This window comes from Arachis hypogaea, chromosome 11 (assembly GCF_003086295.3).
Source record: "Arachis hypogaea cultivar Tifrunner chromosome 11, arahy.Tifrunner.gnm2.J5K5, whole genome shotgun sequence".
Classification (NCBI taxonomy): domain Eukaryota; kingdom Viridiplantae; phylum Streptophyta; class Magnoliopsida; order Fabales; family Fabaceae; genus Arachis; species Arachis hypogaea.
The window spans coordinates 33,472,999-33,493,456 of record NC_092046.1 but is presented as its reverse complement, the minus strand read 5'-3'; the positions used below and the strand labels follow the sequence as shown (position 1 = coordinate 33,493,456).

Here is a 20,458-nt window from a genome sequence, read left to right as displayed (position 1 = left end):
TCACCTTTTCCATCATTCTTTCAAGAGTCAACACACTTTACTTCAACATCACATATGCACTATTAATTCATGCAGTCAGAAAGTAAAAGTAATGCCACCACATCAAATAATTGGACTATCCTTATTATATAACTCAAAATTATGTATCTCACTTTTCTTTTTCAAATAATTTTTTTAAGCATCGTGAGAGATATATGGAATATTTCATACCTTTAAGTCATAAATAAAGATGATCATGCACTAGCAACAGGAAACAGACTGAAATATAATGGAAAACAGAAAAATAAAATAACATAAGCAAGGGGGTAATGGAACGTGACCACCTTAGTAATGGCGGCTACTGCTCCCTCTAGAGAATCCAATGGAACGCTTGATTTCTTCTATGTCATGTCCTTGTCTCTATTGCTCTTCCCTCATAACTCTTTGATCTTCTCTTATTTCGTGGAGGATGGTGGAGTGCTCTTGGTGTTCCATCCTCAACTGATCCATGTTGGAGCTTAATTCTCCTAGAGAAGTATTCAATTGGTCCCAATAACCTTGGGGAGAAAAATGTATCCCTTGAGGCATCTCAGGAATTTCTTGTTGAGGCGGCTCCACATGCTCTTGCTGTGATTCATGTGCCGGCTCTCTAGCATGCTCCATCCTTCTTTTAGCGATGGGCTTGTTCTCCTGAATGGGGATGTCTCCTTCTATGACAATTCCAGCTGAATTTCATAAGTGACATATGAGGTGAGGGAATGCCAACCTTGCTTGGGTGGAGGGCTTTTCTGCCACCTTGTATAGCTCTTGAGGTATCACCTCATGTACCTCCACCTCATTCCCAAGCATTATGCAGTGAATCATGATGGCTCGGTCAATGGTCACTTCGGACCGGTTGCTAGTAGGGATGATAGAGCGTTGGATAAATTCCAACCATCTTCTAGCTACGGGCTTGAGGTCAAGCCTTCTTAGTTGGGAAGGCTTGCCTTGAGCATCCCTCTTCCACTGAGCTCCTTCCACACAGATGTCTGAAAGGACTTGGTCTAGCCTCTGATTGAAAATGACTCTTCTAGTGTAAGGGTGTGGGTCTCCTTGCATTAATGGTAGTTGGAGCACCAATCTTACACTTTCCAGACTAAAATTTAAGAGTTGCCCTCGGACCATGGTGCGCCAATTTTTGGGATGTGGGTTCACACTAGTGTCATGCTTTTTAGTGACCCAAGCATTGGCATAAAACTCTTGCACCATTAAGATCTCAACTTCCGGGATAGGGTTGGTCATAACTTCCCAACCTCTTTTCCGAATTTCTTGTTGGATCTTCAGGTACTCATTCTTTTTTAGCCTAAAAGGGACTTCAGGAATCACCCTTTTCTTTGCCACTACTTCATAGAAGTGGTCTCGATGAGCCTTAGTAAGGAATCTCTCCCTTTTCCAAGGTTCGGAGGCAGAAGCTATGGCTTTTTCTTTCCTCTTTTTAGAGGATTCTCTGACTTTGGGTTCCACAAGTGAGAATAGAAAACAAAAAGTAAGGCTTTTCTAACACCGAACTTAAAACCTTTGCTCGTCCTCGAGCAAAATAGCAAGAGAAGAAGAGGATAGTAGAAGAAAGAAGAAAGAGATGGAGAAGAGAGGGGGAAGGCTTTCGATTGTGTGTGTGGGAAAGGGAAGAAGATTGTTGTGTGAGTAGAAAGGGGTAAATGAGGAGGTATTTATAGGGGGGTTTGGGTAAGGGTTCGGTTATGGGGTGGGGGAATGGGTGGGAAAGGTTTGGATTTGAAGTGGGTGGGGTTGGTGGGAATTGATGGATGGGAGTGATGAAGGTTTTGGGAAGAGAGAAAGGTGATGTGGATGTGATTGGTTGAGGGTATATGGGGAAGAGTGTGTGTGGGGAAGAGGGAAAGTAAGAGAGAGAAGAAGATGGGGTAGGTGGAGATTCTGTGGGACCCACTGGTCCTGAGAGGCTAGGGAATTCGAATTTCTTGCCCCCTTGTGAGCGTTGAACGCCCAACCTTTGCTTCCTGGCTGGCGTTCAGCGCCAGCTTTCTACTCCAAGTAGGCGTTGAACACCCTCTGGGGACTCCCTTCCTGGCGTTCAACGCTAGGTTTCTGCTCCCTGTAAGGCATTGAATGTTCAGAATGGTCCCATTCTGGCGTTCAACGCCAGCAAGTTACTCCCTCTTGGGCGTTGAACGCCCACACTTCTCCTTATGTGGCGTTCAACGCCAGCCTTCTTACCCATATGGGGCATTGAACGCCCTTCCTGCCTCCTTGTCTGGCGTTGGGTCTACTCCAGGGTGTTCCGTTTCCATCTCTGAATATCTTTGTCTCTATTCTGACTACTGAACATGATCACAAACTCAAAGGGAACAATTACGAAGATAAACTAATATTACTCAAAAGAAATAAAATTAAAGAAAATAGAAATACTTTAGTTATGGTTGGGTTGCCTCCCAACAAGCACTTCTTTAACGTCACTAGCTTGACTGTTAGCTCCTTTACGGAGATGGATAAGGGCTCAGAATTTCACCCCTTATAGTGAACTTCCTTCCTATGCTCTCATGGATGAGCTCCACGTGTTTTAGAAACAAGATCTTGTTCACAGTGTGTGGAATCACTGGGCTATCTGTGAAGACAGCTCTCATGCCAGGTGAGAGGCCTTCAGTGGGAATTTTCTTATCCCTCCAGCCTTTAGGTATCTTCTTCTTAGTGCCTTTATTCTCAGTGCTTGATGATGGTTCCTCAACACCAAACTTAGATTTGGTGTCTAGGGGCTCTGTAAAGCTCTGTACGGAGAGAAAGGGTTGGAACACTACGTGTTGCACAGTTGTCTCGCCCTTATGGAGGGAATTGGGTTTAGGCATCTTGAACAAGATGCGGTCTTCCCATAACTACAGAACGAGCTCTCCCCTTGCCACATCAATTATGGCATTGGCAGTGGCTAGGAAAGGGCTTTTAAGGATGATGGATTCATCCTCGTCCTCTCCAATATCTAAGATTATAAAATCTGCAAGGATATAAAAGTTTTCAACCTTCACTAAGATATCCTCTACTAGACCATATGCCTTTTTCAGTGATTTGTCTGCCATCTCCAATGAGATCTTAGCAACTTGAACCTCAAAAATTTTCAACCTCTCCATTATAGAGAGAGGCATGAGGTTTATCCTCGATCCTAGGTCGCATAAAGACTTCTCAAACGTAATTGTCCCTATGGTGCAGGGAATTAGGAAGCACCCGGGATCCGGCAGCTTTTGAGGTAGTTTCTGCTGAACCAAGGCATTGAGTTCCTTGGTGAGCACTGGAGGTTCTTCCTCCAATGTCTCTGTTCCAAATAACTTGGCATTTAGTTTCATCAGAATTCCTAAGTACCGAGCAACTTGCTCTTCCCTAGTTTTTTCTTCCTCATCAGAGGAGGAGTAATCTTTAGAGTATATAATTTGCAACAAGGCATTCAAGGGAACCTCTATGGTCTCCTCTTGAGCTCTAGTTTCCTTCAGTTCTTCAACAAGGGGGTCTTTAGTGGACGTTGAACGCCCATCCTCTCCCATTGTGGCGTTTAACGCCAAGACTTGCTCCTCTTTGGGCGTTGAACACCCAGCCTCTACTCCCTGGCTGGCGTTCAACGCCAGAAACTCCCCTTTAGATTTGGCCTCAGATCCTATACTGAGGGCCTTGCACTCTTCTCTTGGGTTTACTCTGCTGACCAATCCTCTTCCTAATGGAGGATCTTGTTTTAGTGATGAAACTGTGAGTGGCCTTAGAGAGATCGGAGACTATAGTGGCTAAGTCAGAGAGGCTCTGCTTAGAAGTATCCATCTGTTGCTGAGAAGGTGGGAATGGTCTGTTATTGAACCTATTTTGGTTTCTTCCACCTTGATTGTTGTTGAAGCCTTGCTAAGGCTTCTGTTGATCCCTCCATGAAAAGTTAGGATGATTCCTCCATGATGGGTTGTAGGTGTTTCCATGGGGCTCATTGTTGGGATTCCCTGAGGGATTTTCCATATAGTTAACCTCTTCCATTATGGGTTGATCTGGATTGTAGGCTTCTCCTTCATAGGATGCCTCTTAAATGCTGCCAGCTGCAGCTTGCATTTCAGTTAAATGCTGAGAAATCATGTAGACCTGTTGGGTCAGGACCTTATTTTGAGCCAATATGGTATCTAGAGTGTCTAACTCCATGACTCATCTCTTCTGAGTAGCCTCACTGTTCACAGGGTTCCTCTCAGAAGTGTATATGTATTGGTTGTTAGCAACCATATCAATGAGCTCTTGTGCATCTTCCAACATTTTTTTCAAGTGGAGTGATCCACCAGCAGAGTGGTCTAATGCCATCTTGAACATTTTAGAGAGGCCATCATAGAAGATATCTAGCATGGTCCAGTCTGAAATCATGTTAGGAGGGCACCTTCTGATCAATTGCTTGTACCTCTCTCAGGCTTCATAGAGGGATTCACCCTCTTTCTGTCTGAAGGTCTGGACTTCCATCCTGAGCTTGTTCAGCTTCTGAGGTGGAAAGAACTTGGTCAAGAATGGATTGACCACCTTTTTCCAGTAGTCTAGGCTTTCCTTATGAAACTGGCAGTTCTGTTGAACTAGAGTGACTAGTTGATGTTTCAGCTCAAAATTGTTTGCACTAATGGCGGGTATAGAAATGCTACGCCCATGGAAATCAGAAGATGGTGCAGTAAAGTCACCTAGGACCTTCCTTGCGTCTTCTCCATCATTAGGATTGGCTGCTGGTGCACGAAATTGTGATCATCAACAATGGCGCCAAAGGACTTGAAGCTCTTAAACGTGAATCACACTTTGTCACAATTTCGCACAACTAACCAGCAAGTGCACTGGGTCGTCCAAGTAATAAACCTTACGTGAGTAAGGGTCGATCCCACAGAGACTGTCGGCTTGAAGCAAGCTATGGTCACCTTGTAAATCTCAGTCAGGTGAATTCAGATAGTGATGGAGATTTGATAATTAAAAGATAAATAAAACATAAAATAAAGATAGAGATACTTATGTAATTCTTTGGTTGAAATTTCAGATAAGCGTATGAAGATGCTTTGTTCCTCCTGAACCTCTGCTTTCCTATTGCCTTCTTCCAATCATTCATACTCCTTTCCATGGCAAGCTTTATGTTCGTCATCACCGTTGTCAATGGCTACTTCCCGTCCTCTCAGTGAAAACGTTCCAAATGCGCTGTCACCGCACGGCTAATCATCTGTCGGTTCTCGATCATGCTGGAATAGGATCCATTGATCCTTTTGCGTCTGTTACACGCCCAACAATCGCGAGTTTGAAGCTCGTCACAGCCATCCCTTCCCAGATCCTACTCAGAATACCACAGACAAGGTTTAGACGTTCCGGACCTCAGGAATGGCCACCAATAATTCTAGCCTATACCACGAAGGTTCCAATCTGAGATTAGAAACCCAAGAGATACACATTCAAGCTTGTTTGCATGTAGAACGGAAGTAGTTGTCAGTCACGCGTTCATAGGTGAGAATGGTGATGAGTGTCACATAATCATCACATTCATCATGTTCTTGGGTGCGAATGAATATCTTGGAGAAGAAATAAACTTGAGTTGAATAGAAAAACAATAGTACTTGTATTAATTCATGAAGAACAGCAGAGCTCCACACCTTAATCTATGGTGTGTAGAAACTCCACCGTTGAGAATACATAAGAACGAGGTCTAGACATGGCCAAATGGCCAGCCTTCAAACGTGTCTAAGATAGCATAAGACTTATCAAAGCTTAAAATACAATAGTATAAGGTCCTATTTATAGAGAACTAGTAGCATAGGGTTTACAGAAATCAGTAATTAATGCAGAAATCTTCTTCCGGGCCCACTTGGTGTGTGCTTGGGCTGAGCATTGAAGCTTCCATGTGTAGAGACTTTTCTTGGAGTTAAACGCCAGCTTTTGTGCCAGTTTGGGCGTTTAACTCTAGCTTTTGTGCCAGTTCTGGCGTTAAACGCCAGAATTCTTGAGCTGACTTGGAACGCCTGTTTGGGCCATCAAATCTCAGGAAAAGTATGAACTATTATATATTGCGGGAAATCCCAGGATGTCTACTTTCCAACGCAATTGAGAGCGCGCCAATTGGGCTTCTGTAGCTCCAGAAAATTCACTTCGAGTGCAGGGAGGTCAGAATCCAACAGCATCTGTAGTCCTTTTTCAGCCTCTGAATCAGATTTTTGCTCAAGTCCCTCAATTTCAGCTAGAAAATACCTGAAATCACAGAAAAACACACAATCTCATAGCAAAGTCCAGAAATGTGATTCTTAAATAAAAACTAATAAAAATATAATAAAAAATAACTAAAATATACTAAAAATATACTAAAAACAATGCCAAAAAGCGTATAAATTATCCGCTCATCAGCTGCTATGTCTGTATTTTTAGCTTCTTGTTCGATAATCTCTGTGAGGTTTTCTCCGGAGTGTTGTGCTCTAGCTTGTTTCAAACGCTTCTTAAGAGTCCTCTCCGGTTCAAGATCAAGATTAAAGAAGGGTTCTTCATCCCTGATCCTGCTCATAAACAAAAAAAAAAAAAAAGAATGCAAGAAGAGAAAAAGAAGAGGATTCTCTATGTCAGAGTATAGAGGTTCTTTGTTAGAGGGAGATAGATCAAGAAGAAAAGAAAAGAAGATGTCCTTTAACAAGGATAGTTTTCGAAAATTAATAGAGAGAGAAGGGGGGATATTTTCAAAAATAGAGAGGGAAAAGGAGATGAAATTTTCGAAAAGGAGGAGAGAGAAAGTAGTTAAGAGGTTTTGAAAAAGAAGAAAGAGAAAGGAGAATAAAAAAAAGAATAAGATAAAACATGTAAATAGTTAACCAACAAGATTTGAAAATAAAAGATTTGATTTTAAAATTCAATTTTAAATGAAAGTTGAGATTTAGAATTTGAAAGTTTTTAATTTAAAAAGAAGATAAGATAAGTAAGTTTTAAAATTTAAAAAGAAAGATAAGATAAAGATTTAAAAATATTAAGAAAAGATAAGATTTAGAAAAGCAAAGATTTTGAAAATCAAATTTAAAATATAGTAAAGATTTAAAAAGATATGAATTTGAAATTTAAAATTTGAAAGAAGATAAGATAGGAAAAATTTAAATAAAAAAGATATGATAAAGATTTGAAAAAGATTTTGAAATTTGAAAAAATTTGATTTTGAAATTTGAAATTAAAATAAGATAAGATAAGATAAGATTTTTGAATTTCAAAGAAAGATAAGATAAAGATTTGAAAAATATTTGAAAAGATAAGATTTGAAATTTAAAATTTAGACTTTACTAACAAGAAAATATCAAACTTAAAATTTTTAAATCAAGATAAGAAAAGATAGCAAAGATTTTTGAAAATTGAAATAAAGATAAAAGAAATATATATATATAATTTTTGAATTTTAAGGAAAAAGAAAAATAACTAAGAGACACCAAACATAAAAATTTAATACCAATTGACACTAATTTTCAAAAATTTAAAAGAAAAACACCAAAAGACACTAAACTTAAAAAATTTTAAGATCAAACGAAAAAAAATAACAAGAACAATTCGAATACCCAAAAATACCTGAAATCACAGAAAAACACACAAACTCATAGTAAAGTCTAGAAATGTGATTTTTAAATAAAAACTAATAAAAATATAATAAAAAATAACTAAAATATACTAAAAACATACTAAAAACAATGCCAAAAAGCGTATAAATTATCCGCTCATCACAACACCAAACTTAAATTGTTGCTTGTCCCCAAGAAACTGAAAATCAAATAGGATAAAAAGAAGAGAATATACAATGAATTCCAAAAACATCTATGAGGATCAGTATTAATTAGATGAGTGGGGCTTTTAGCTTTTTGCCTCTGAACAGTTTTGGCATCTCACTTTATCCTTTGAAGTTCAGAATGATTGGCTTCTATAGGAACTCAGAATCTAGATAGTGTTATTGATTCTCCTAGTTAAGTATGTTGATTCTTGAACACAACTACTTTATGAGTCTTGGCCGTGACCCTAAACATTTTGTTTTCCAGTATTACCACTGGATACATAAATGCCACAGACACATAACTGGGTGAACCTTTTCAGATTGTGACTCAGCTTTGCTAGAGTCCCCAATTTGAGGTGTCCAGAGCTCTTAAGCACACTCTTTTTGCTTTTGGACCACGACTTTAACCGCTCAGTCTCAAGTTTTTACTTGACACCTTCACGCCACAAGCACATGGTTAGGGACAGCTTGGTTTAGCCGCTTAGGCCAGGATTTTATTCCTGTGGGCCCTCCTATCCACTAATGCTCAAAGCCTTGGATCCTTTTTATCACCCTTGCCTTTTGGTTTAAAGGGGTATTGGCTTTTTCTGCTTGCTTTTCTTTTTCTTTCTTTTTTCTTTTCTCTTTTTTTTTTCCGCATATATCCTTTTTTTTTCTGCAAGCTTTTCACTGCTTTTTCTTGCTTCAAGAATCAATTTTATGATTTTTCAGATCATCAGATAACATTTCTTCTTTTCCCATCATTCTTTCAAGAGCCAACAATTTTAACATTCATAAACAATCAAATTCAAAAAATGCACTGTTCAAGCATTCATTCAGAAAAACAATAGTATTGCCACCACATCAAAAAATTAAACTGTTTTAAAATTTTAAAATTCATGCACTTCTTTTTCTTTTTCAATTAAAAACATTTTTCATTTAAGAAAGGTGATGGATTCATTTTCATTGCTTTAAGGCATAGACACTAAGACACTAGTGATCATGTAATAAAGACACAAACATAAATAAACATAAAGCACAATTTTTGAAAAACAGAAAATAAAGAACAAGGAAATTAAAGAACGGGTCCACCTTAGTGATGGCGGCTTGTTCTTCCTCTTGAAGATCTTATGGAGTGCTTGAGCTCCTCAATGTCTCTTCCTTGCCTTTGTTGCTCCTCTCTCATGGTTCTTTGGTCTTCTCTAATTTCATGGAGGAGGATGGAATGCTCTTGGTGCTCCACCCTTAGTTGTCCCATGTTGGAACTTAATTCTCCTAGGGAGGTGTTGAATTGCTCCCAATAGTTTTGTGGAGGAAATTGCATCCCTTGAGGCATCTCAGGGATTTCATGAGGAGTTTCCTCATGCTCTTGTCCATGAGTGGGATCTCTTGTTTGCTCCATCCTTTTCTTAGTGATGGGCTTGTCCTCATCAATGAGGATGTCTTCCTCTATGTCAATTCCGGCTGAATTGCAGAGGTGACAAATGAGATGAGGGAAGGCTAACCTTGCCACAGTAGAGGACTTGTCCGCCACCTTGTAGAGTTCTTGGGATATAACCTCATGAACTTCTACTTCCTCTCTAATCATGATGCTATGAATCATGATAGCCCGATCTATAGTAACTTCAGACCGGTTGATAGTACGAATGATTGAGCGTTGGATGAACTCCAACCATCCCCTAGCCACAGGCTTGAGGTCATGCCTTCTTAGTTGAACCGGCTTTCCTCTTGAATCTCTCTTCCATTGAGCGCCCTCTTCACAGATGTCCATGAAGACTTGGTCCAACCTTTGATCAAAGTTGACCCTTCTAGTGTATAGGTGTGCATCTCCTTGCGTCATAGGCAAGTTGAATGCCAACCTTACATTTTCCGGACTAAAATCTAAGTATTTCCCCTGGACCATTGTAAGCCAATTCTTAGGGTCCGGGTTCACACTTTGATCATGGTTCTTGGTGATCCATGCATTGGCATAGAACTCTTGAACCGTTAAGATTCCGACTTGTTGAATGGGGTTGGTGAGAACTTCCCAACCTCTTCTTCGGATCTCATGTCGGATCTCCGGATATTCGCCCTTTTTGAGCTTAAAAGGGACCTCGGGGATCACCTTCTTCTTGGCCACAACTTCATAGAAGTGGTCTTGATGCACCCTTGAGAGGAATCTCTCCATCTCCCATGACTCGGAGGTGGAAGCTTTTGCCTTCCCTTTCCTCTTTCTAGAGGTTTCTCCGGCCTTTGGTGCCATTAATGGTTATGGAAAAACAAAAAGAAAGCTTTAGCTTTTACCACACCAAACTTAGAAGGTTGCTCGTCCTCGAGCAAAAGAAGAAATAAGAGAGTAGAAGAAGAAGAAATAGAGGAGATGGAGGGGGCTTATTGTTTCGGCCAAGGGGGATAGGTAGTGTGTACGTTGTGTGAAAATGAAGGAGTGAAGATGGGTTTATATAGGAGTGGAGAGGGGGTATGTTTCGGCCATTATGGGTGGGTTTGGGTGGGAAAGTGGTTTGAATTTGAATGGTGAGGTAGGTGGGGTTTTATGAAGGATGGATGTGAGTGGTGAAGAGAATGGTGGGATTTGACAGGTGAGGGGTTTTTGGGGAAGAGGTATTGAGGTGATTGGTGAATGGGTGAAGAAGAGAGAGAGAGAGGTGGGGTAGGTGGAGATCCTGTGGGGTCCACAGATCCTGAGGTGTCAAGGATTTCTCATCCCTGCACCATGTGGCGTGCAAAACGCCCCTTGCTGCCAATTCTGGCGTTAAACGCCAGGCTGCTGCCCATTTCTGGCGTTTAATGCCAGCTTCTTGCCCATTCCTGGCATTAAATGCCAGTCTGGTGCCCATTTCTGGCGTTAAACGCCCAGAATGGTGCCAGACTGGGCGTTTAACGCCCATTTTGCTACCCTTACTGGCGTTTAAACGCCAGTAAGTTTCTCCTCCAGGGTGTTCTGTTTTTCATTCTATTTTTCCTTCTGTTTTTGCTTTTTCAATTGTTTTTGTGACTTCACATGATCATCAACCTATAGAAAACATAAAATAAAAGAAAATTGAAATTTAACATAGATAAGTAAAAATTGGGTTGCCTCCCAACAAGCGCTTCTTTAATGTCAATAGCTTGACAGTGGCTCTCATGGAGCCTTACAGATGTTCAGAGCAATGTTGGAACCTCCCAACACCAAACTTAGAGTTTGAATATGGGGGTTCAATACCAAACTTAGAGTTTGACTGTGGGGGCTCTGTTTGACTCTGTATTGAGAGAAGCTCTTCGTGCTTCCTCTCCATAGTGACAGAGGGATATCCTTGAGCTTTAAACACAAGGGAGTCTTCATTCACTTGAATGATCAATTCTCCTCTGTCAACATCAATCACAACTTTTGCTGTGGCTAGGAAGGGTCTGCCAAGGATGATGGATTCATCCATACACTTTCCAGTCTCTAGGACTATGAAATCAGCAGGGATGTAATGGCCTTCAACTTTTACCAAGACATCCTCTACAAGTCCATAAGCCTGTTTCTTTGAATTGTCTGCCATCTCCAGTGAGATTCTTGCAGCTTGTACCTCTATGATCCCTAGCTTCTCCATTACAGAGAGAGGCATGAGGTTTATGCTTGACCCTAGGTCACACAGAGCCTTTTCAAAGGTCATGGGGCCTATGGTACAAGGTATTGAGAACTTTCTAGGATCTTGTCTCTTCAGAGGTAATCTCTGCCTAGTCAAGTCATCCAGTTCGTTGATGAGCAATGGAGGTTCATCCTCCCAAGTCTCATTACCAAACAACCTGGCATTTAGCTTCATGATTGCTCCAAGGTACTTAGCAACTTGCTCTTTAGTAACATCTTCATCCTCTTCAGAGGAAGAATACTCATCAGATCTCATGAATGGCAGAAGTAAATTCAATGGAATCTCTATGGTCTCTGTGTGAGCCTCAGATTCCCATGGTTCCTCATCAGGGAACTCCATGGAGGCCAGTGGGCGTCCATTGAGGTCTTTCTCAATGGGGGATCACTGCCTCTTTCTCCTCTCCAGGTTCGGCCGTGTGGGTTATGGTTATGGCCTTGCACTCTCTTTTTGGATTCTCTTCTGTATTGCTTGGGAGAGTACTAGGAGGGAGTTCAGTAATTTTCTTACTCAGCTGACCCACTTGTGCCTCCAAATTTCTAATAGAGGACCTTGTTTCAGTCATGAAACTTTGAGTGGTTTTGATTAGATCAGAGACAATGGTTGCTAAGTCAGAGTGGTTTTGCTGAGAATTCTCTGTCTGTTGCTGAGAAAATGATGGAAAAGGTTTGCTATTGCTAAACCTGTTTCTTCCACCATTACTATTGTTGAAACCTTGTTGAGGTCTCTGTTGATCCATCCATGAGAGATTTGGATGATTTCTCCATGAAGGATTATAGGTGTTTCCATAGGGTTCTCCCATGTAATTCACCTCTTCCATTGCTGGGTTCTCAGGATCATAAGCTTCTTCTTTAGAGGAAGCTTCTTTAGTACTGCCTGTTGCTGCTTGCATTTCAGACAGACTCCGAGAAATCATATTGACTTGTTGGGTCAATATTTTATTCTGAGCCAATATGGCATTCAGAGTATCAATCTCAAGAACTCCTTTCTTCTGAGTTGTCCTATTATTCACAGGATTCCTTTCAGAAGTGTACATGAATTGGTTATTTGCAACCATTTCAATGAGTTCCTGAGCTTCTGCAGGCGTCTTCTTCAGATGAAGAGATCCTCCAACAGAGTTATCCAATGACATCTTGGATAGTTCAGACAGACCATCATAGAATATACCTATGATACTCCATTCAGAAAGCATGTCAGAAGGGCACCTTCTGATCAATTGCTTGTATCTTTCCCAAGCTTCATAGAGGGATTCACCTTCCTTCTGTTTGAAGGTTTGGACTTCCACTCTAAGCTTGCTCAATTTTTGAGGTGGAAAGAACTTTGCCAAGAAGGCATTGACTAACTTTTCCCAAGAGTTCAGGCTTTCTTTGGGTTGTGAATCCAACCATGTCCTAGCTCTGTCTCTTACAGCAAAAGGAAAAAGCATAAGTCTGTAGACTTCAGGGTCAACCCCATTGGTCTTGACAGAGTCACAGATTTGCAAGAATTCAGCTAAAAACTGATGAGGATCTTCCAATGGAAGTCCATGAAACTTGCAATTCTGTTGCATTAGAGAAACTAATTGAGGCTTAAGCTCAAAGTTGTTTGTTCCAATGGCAGGGATTGAGATGCTTCTCCCATAGAAGTCGGGAGTAGGTGCAGTAAAGTGACCAAGCACCTTCCTTGCATTGTTGGCATTGTTGTTTTCGGCTGCCATGGTTTCTTCTTCCTTGAAGAGCTCTGTTAGGCCTTCTAAAGAGAATTGTGCTTTAGCTTCTTTTAGCTTTCTCTTCAAGGTCCTTTCAGGTTCAGTATCATCTTGAACAAGTATGCCTTTATCTTTGTTCCTGCTCATATGAAAGAGAAGAGAACAAGAAAGTAGGGAATCCTCTATGTCACAGTATAGAGATTCCTTGAGGTGTCAGAGGAAAAGAAGAATAGAAGGAGAAGGTAGATAGAAGAGAATTCGAACATATAAAGAAGGAGGGAGTTCGAATTGCACCTTGAGGAAGAGTGTTAGTCATTTAAATAGAAGGATGTGAGAAGAGGGGAAGAATTTTCAAAATTAAAGTAAAAGATTTTGAAATAATTAAAAAAATTTTTGAAAATTTGATTGATGATTTTCGAAAACTAAAATTGGGAAAGAAATTAAGTGATTTTGAAAAAAGATTTTGAAATTAGAAATTAAAAAGATATGATTGAAAATTAATTTTGAAAAAGATGTGATTGAAAAGATATGATTGAGAAGATATGATTGAAAATCAGACTAAAAAGAGAAAGTTTTAAAATTAAAGTTGATTACTTGATTAACACGAAATTAGAAGATATGATTATAGAATTAAAACTTTTGATCCTTTCTTAATAGGCAAGTAACAACTAGAAAATTTTGAAGTAAATCATTAATTATAATAAGGATTTTCGAAAATTATAAAAAAAATGGAAAGAAATTGATTTTGAAGAGATATGATTGAAAAGATATGATTTGAAAAAGATTTGATTTTGAAAAATTATGAATATTTGAAAAAAATTTGGATTAAAAACAATCTTCCCTCTAGTGTCCTTCTGGCGTTAAACGTCCAGAATGGCATCCATTCTGGCATTTAACGCCCAAAATGCTACCTTTTTGGGCATTAAACGTCCAGCCAGGTACCTTGGCTGGCGTTTAAACGCCAGTTTTCCTTCTTCACTGGGCGTTTTGAACGCCTAGCTTTTTCTGTTTGATTCCTCTGCTGAATGTTCTGAATCTTCAATGCTCTGTATTATTGACTTGAAAAGACACAATTTTAAAAATATTTTTGAATTTTTAATGATGAGAAATAATAAAAAATGCAGCTAAGATCAAATAAACAATGCATGCAAGACACCAAACTTAGAAGTTTGTATACTAAGGACTATAACAAATTGAAAATGCATGTAAGAAACAACAAAAGACACAGAATAAGAGAAATTAAAGATCAGAACACTGAAATCATCAAGAACAACTTGAAGATCAATGAAGAACATAATGCATATATTCGAAAAATGCAAGAAGAATAAAAACATACAATTGACACCAAACTTAAAAATTGATACTAGACTCAAACAAGAAACATAAAATATTTTTGATTTTTATGGTTTTATAATTTTTTTTTGTGATTTTCGAAACTTATATAGAAAAGAAAATAAAGAGAATCAAAACTTTTAATAAGAATTCCAGGAATCATGCAATGTTAGTCTAAAGCTTCAGTCTAAAAAGATTAGACATGGTTGGCCAAGCTTCAGCAGGACATTACATTCAGCAGCTAAATTGATGAGAATCAATCAGCTTTTGTGATGATAAGAACATCACCTTGAAACTCTAGAATTCATTCTTAAAAATTCTGAAAAATAAAAAGAAAAGTACCTAATCTAAGCAACAAGATAAACCGTCAGTTGTCCAAACTTGAACAATCCCCGGCAACGACGCCAAAAACTTGGTGCACGAAATTGTGATCATCAACAATGGCGCCAAAGGACTTGGAGCTCTTAAACGTGAATCACACTTTGTCACAATTCCGCACAACTAACCAGCAAGTGCACTGGGTCGTCCAAGTAATAAACCTTACGTGAGTAAGGGTCGATCCCACGGAGACTGTCGGCTTGAAGCAAGCTATGGTCACCTTGTAAATCTCAGTCAGGCGAATTCAGATAGTGATGGAGATTTGATAATTAAAAGATAAATAAAATATAAAATAAAGATAGAGATACTTATGTAATTCTTTGGTTGGAATTTCAGATAAGCGTATGAAGGTGCTTTGTTCTTCCTGAACCTCTGCTTTCCTATTGCCTTCTTCCAATCATTCATACTCCTTTCCATGGCAAGCTTTATGTTCGGCATCACCGTTGTCAATGGCTACTTCCCGTCCTTTCAGTGAAAACGTTCCAAATGCGCTGTCACCGCACGGCTAATCATCTGTCGATTCTCGATCATGCTGGAATAGGATCCATTGATCCTTTTGCGTCTGTCACACCCCCAACAATCGCGAGTTTGAAGCTCGTCACGGCCATCTCTTCCCAGATCCTACTCAGAATACCACAGAAAAGGTTTAGACGTTCCGGACCTCAGGAATGGCCGCCAATAATTCTAGCCTATACCACGAAGGTTCCAATCTAAGATTAGAAACCCAAGAGATACACATTCAAGCTTGTTTGCATGTAGAACAGAAGTGGTTGTCAGTCACGCGTTCATAGGTGAGAATGGTGATGAGTGTCACATAATCATCACATTCATCATGTTGTTGGGTGCGAATGAATATCTTGGAGAAGAAATAGACTTGAGTTGAATAGAAAAACAATAGTACTTGTATTAATTCATGAAGAACAGCAGAGCTCCACACCTTAATCTATGGTGTGTAGAAACTCTACCGTTGAGAATACATAAGAATGAGGTCTAGGCATGGCCGAATGGCCAGCCTTCAAACGTGTCTAAGATAGCATAAGACTTATCAAAGCTTAAAATACAATAGTATAAGGTCCTATTTATAGAGAACTAGTAGCCTAGGGTTTACAGAAATAAGTAATTAATGTAGAAATCTTCTTCCGGGCCCACTTGGTGTGTGCTTGGGCTGAGCATTGAAGCTTTCATGTGTAGATACTTTTCTTGGAGTTAAACGCCAGCTTTTGTGCCAGTTTGGGCGTTTAACTCCAGCTTTTGTGCCAGTTTCGACGTTAAACGCCAGAATTCTTGAGCTGACTTGGAACGCCTGTTTGGGCCATCAAATCTCGGACAAAGTATGGACTATTACATATTGCGGGAAAGCCCAGGATGTCTACTTTTCAACGCAATTGAGAGCGCGCCAATTGGGCTTCTGTAGCTCCAGTAAATCCACTTCGAGTGCAGGGAGGTCAGAATCCAACAACATCTGCAGTCCTTTTTCAGCCTCTGAATCAGATTTTTGCTCAGGTCCCTCAATTTCAGCCAGAAAATACCTAAAATCACAAAAAAATACACAAAATCATAGTAAAGTCCAGAAATATGATTTTTAAATAAAAACTAATAAAAATATAATAAAAACTAACTAAAATATACTAAAAACAATGCCAAAAAGCGTATAAATTATCCGCTCATCAGCTGCTATGTCTGTATTTTTAGCTTCTTGTTCGAAAATCTCTGTGAGGTTTTCTCCGGAGTGTTGTGCTCTAGCTTGTTTCAAACGCTTCTTAAGAGTCCTCTCTGGTTCAAGATCAAGATTAAAGAGGGGTTCTTCATCCTTGTTCCTGCTCATAAACAAAAAAAAAAAGAATGCTAGAAGAGAAGAAGAAGAGGATTCTCTATGTCAGAGTATAGAGGTCCTTTGTTAGAGGGAGATAGATCAAGAAGAAAAAAAAAAGAAGATGTCCTTTAACAAGGATAGTTTTCGAAAATTAATAGAGAGAGAAGGGGGGATATTTTCAAAAATAGAGAGGGAAATGGAGATGAAATTTTTGAAAAGGAGGAGAGAGAAAGTAGTTAAGAGGTTTTGAAAAAGAAGAAAGAGAAAAGAGAATAAAAAAAGAATAAGATAAAACATGTAAATAGTTAACCAACAAGATTTGAAAATAAAAGATTTGATTTTGAAATTCAATTTTAAATGAAAGTTGAGATTTAGAATTTGAAAGTTTTAAATTTAAAAAGAAGATAAGATAAGTAAGTTTTAAAATTTAAAAAGAAAGATAAGATAAAGATTTAAAAATATTAAGAAAAGATAAGATTTAGAAAAGCAAAGATTTTGAAAATCAAATTTAAAATATAGTAAAGATTTAAAAAGATATGAATTTGAAATTTAAAATTTGAAAGAAGATAAGATAGGAAAAATTTAAATAAAAAAGATATGATAAAGATTTGAAAAAGATTTTGAAATTTGAAAAGATTTGATTTTGAAATTTGAAATTAAAATAAGATAAGATAAGATTTTTGAAATTCAAAGAAAGATAAGATAAAGATTTGAAAAATATTTGAAAAGATAAGATTTGAAATTTAAAATTTAGACTTTACTAACAAGAAAATACCAAACTTAAAATTTTTAAATCAAGATAAGAAAAGATAGCAAAGATTTTTGAAAATTGAAATAAAGATAAAAGAAATATATATATAATTTTCGAATTTTAAGGAAAAAGAAAAATAACTAAGAGACACCAAACATAAAAATTTAATACCAATTGACACTAATTTTCAAAAATTTAAAAGAAAAACACCAAAAGACACCAAACTTAAAAATTTTAAGATCAAACGAAAAAAAAAACAAGAACAATTCGAATACCCAAGAAGAACACTAAGAACAATTTTTGAAAATTTAAAGATAACAAGGGGGACACCAAACTTAAAAACTGACACAAGACTCAAATAAAAGATAAAGATTACTAAAGAAAAGATAAGGTTTTGAAAAATTTTTGAAAAGAAAACAAGAAACACATGTAAAAGAGTAACTAAACTGTAAAAAGTACCTAATCTAAGTAACAAGATAGTCCGGTAGTTTGTCAAACTCGAACAATCCCCGGAAATGGCGCCAAAAACTTGGTGCGCGAAATTCAACTCCGCAAGTTTCGCACAGATGAACCAGCAAGTGCACCGGGTCGTCCAAGTAATACTTCAAGTGAGTGAGAGTCGAATCCCACGGAGATTGTCGGATTGAGCAAGCAATGGCTATCTTGTAGATCTTAGTCAGGCGATTAGAAAAGATGGTTGTTTGTTTAAAAGCATAAACGAAAAGTAAAGGAAACGAAATACCAGATTAATTTGAAAGCAATGATAGAGATTCAGTTAAGGCTTGGGAGATGCGTATTCTTTCCGGATTAACTTTTTTTACTGTCTACTCCAATAACGAAGGATTCATTCAATGGCAGCCATAATTGAATAACTCATGTAGCATCCTCATCAAGTTAGCCTCTTCTAAACCATAGCAGTCCACCATATCTGAGAAACTCATGTAGCATCCTCATCAAGTTAACTCATGGTTTCCCACTATAGCCGAAGGTGAAGACCTAAGCAATTCACTCCCCTTTGCGATCCTACTCAAAATGCCACAGACAAGGTTAGATCTTCCGGATCAGGGAATGTTTCTTCTCAGACTGTAGCCTTAACGCCACAGAGACCTCAGCAACCCACGGTCAACGGGATTTTATGTCACTTATCCAAAGTCGCCTAGGCACTCTCTTGGAATCCACAGTGCATTCTCTAGTTGCGGTTCAATGCTATCCAAGTCAGGACTCACACAGAACCCATGTAGAACAAGGATGATTGTCACGGGTCATCCTTAATTCATGAGATGAAGAACGAAATTGCACAAGAGAATTGAATCAAACGTGTATTGATATAGAAATAGTAATATTATTAATCCATGAGAATCAGCAGAGCTCCTAACCCTAACTTAGGAGGTTTAGTAGCTCATAGCTTACAGAAGTAATAGTAAAATGTATGAATGGGCAAAGATTGATAAAGTTTTTTAACAAAGGTGATCTTTGTTCTATATATAATAACCTAATGACTAAGAAGTACAAAATTATGATAGACTAGACTAGAGGTGCAAAAATCCATCCTTGGGCCCACTTTGGTTGAGTACTTGGGCTGAGCTTGGCGTCCAACTTGAGAAATGGGCGTTGAATGCCCATTAGGGAGTTGACCCACGCTGCCTTGCATCTTGGTGGGCGTCGAACGCCCAAAGGGGGTAGTTCTTGGGCGTTCAACGCTGGCTTGTCTCCTTGGGGCGTTGAACGCCAGCAAGGGGGTATCTCCTTGGCATTCAACGCCCAATATGGGCAGGCTCCTTTGAAGAAAAGTATAGACCATTATATATTTTTGGAAATCTCTGGAAGTTAGCTTTCCAACGCCGTGAGAGCGCGTCATTTGGACCTCTGTAGCTCCAGAATTGCTTGTCTAAGTGCATAAAGGTCAGAATCTGACAACATCTGCTATGCTTTCTTTGCCTCTGAATCAGACTTTGCCAAAGCTCCTCAATTTCAACTAGAACCTAAAATCATCATGAAACACAACAACTCAAAGTAGAATCCAAAAATGTGAATTTTGCACTAAAACCTATGAAAACATAATAAAACTTAAACGAAACATAACGAAAACACTATGAAAATGATGCCAAAAAGCGTATAAAATATCCACTCATCAGTTGTGTGCGTGGCACATTGAGAAGAATGTCAGTCGAATATAAAAGATGCAGAATTGCGCGCACGATTTAATCAGTGGCTTTATGCGGACATTACACTTAACAAATGCTTGACGGAATGGAGGCATGCTGTTGACGTTTGCAAGATAGCCTCTGGGCAAATCAGGTCTTCGGGAAGAAGGAGATGTGTGTGAATGCGTACCCGAGGGATAAATTTTATGCTGGTATAAGAATGACGTCAAGGTGTGAAGGTATAAATAGCGTTGCAAAGAACTTCCTTTAGTCGAAGCATGGGATGCTTGAACTTGTTCAAAATTTGGAACTAATGTTCCATGAATATCAAAACAACGAGTTGTTGGCGCAATTTAGATCAATTGGCAGTGTTCCAGCGATGACGAAAAGCTTAGAGTCACTAGAGCGTTGCGCTACGATAGTTTACACACGTGCAATTTTTGGTGATGTTCAAAACGAGATCATAGGTGTTGCATCAGTCAATCTGGTTAGATTACAAAGGTCTTTGACTACGAAGATTTACTCTATTGATGAGTATGGGCAACTTGGAAGAGAGATTGTAGTTTTATACGATAAGAATATGGGAAGAATGAAATGTGGCTGCAACTGTTGGAATAAACATGGCTACCCCTGCAAGCACATGTTTTTCGTCATGAAACAATGAGAACCTTCCTAACATTCCGGATGGATTAGTTCTCAAGCGATGGACCAAAAATGCCAAGGCACTTGAAGCATATGAAGAGAAGATAAATGTTGGCGCTGACCGGGCCTGCTTATTACGCCATGGTACGATTCATTCGGCTTGCCATTGGCTGTTCTTTTTGGGATCACAAAAGTATGATCTATTTCAAAAGGCAATGAAAGGAATACGCAATCTTTGTGTCCACCTGGAGGGTCACTTTACAACCGAGGATAATGTGTTTTCTACCAAGGGTAAAGGAATCATTCGTGATTCGATGGCAGTTCGGACAAAGGGAGCTCCGAAAACCCAGAACTGTAGGGGGCGCAAAAAATAG

The 20,458-nt window shown here is 38.9% G+C and overlaps 1 protein-coding gene and 2 non-coding genes across 3 annotated transcripts in view; all 3 read left to right on the top strand.

Annotated features, from left to right (window-relative positions):
- LOC140176086 (protein FAR1-RELATED SEQUENCE 5-like) overlaps positions 1 to 20,458 on the top strand; it is a 23,643-nt gene extending 3,185 nt beyond the window's left edge. The window contains exons 3-4 of the mRNA XM_072205952.1: positions 19,714 to 20,050; positions 20,136 to 20,458. Of these exons, the coding sequence (XP_072062053.1) occupies positions 19,714 to 20,050; positions 20,136 to 20,458 (660 nt within the window). The remainder of the gene's footprint in view (positions 1 to 19,713; positions 20,051 to 20,135) is intronic.
- LOC112725868 (small nucleolar RNA R71) lies at positions 4,362 to 4,470 on the top strand. Its single transcript, XR_003164949.1, has one exon. It is a non-coding gene; the product is annotated as a small nucleolar RNA R71 (small nucleolar RNA).
- LOC112724346 (small nucleolar RNA R71) lies at positions 12,524 to 12,631 on the top strand. The gene has a single exon (XR_003163513.1). It is a non-coding gene; the product is annotated as a small nucleolar RNA R71 (small nucleolar RNA).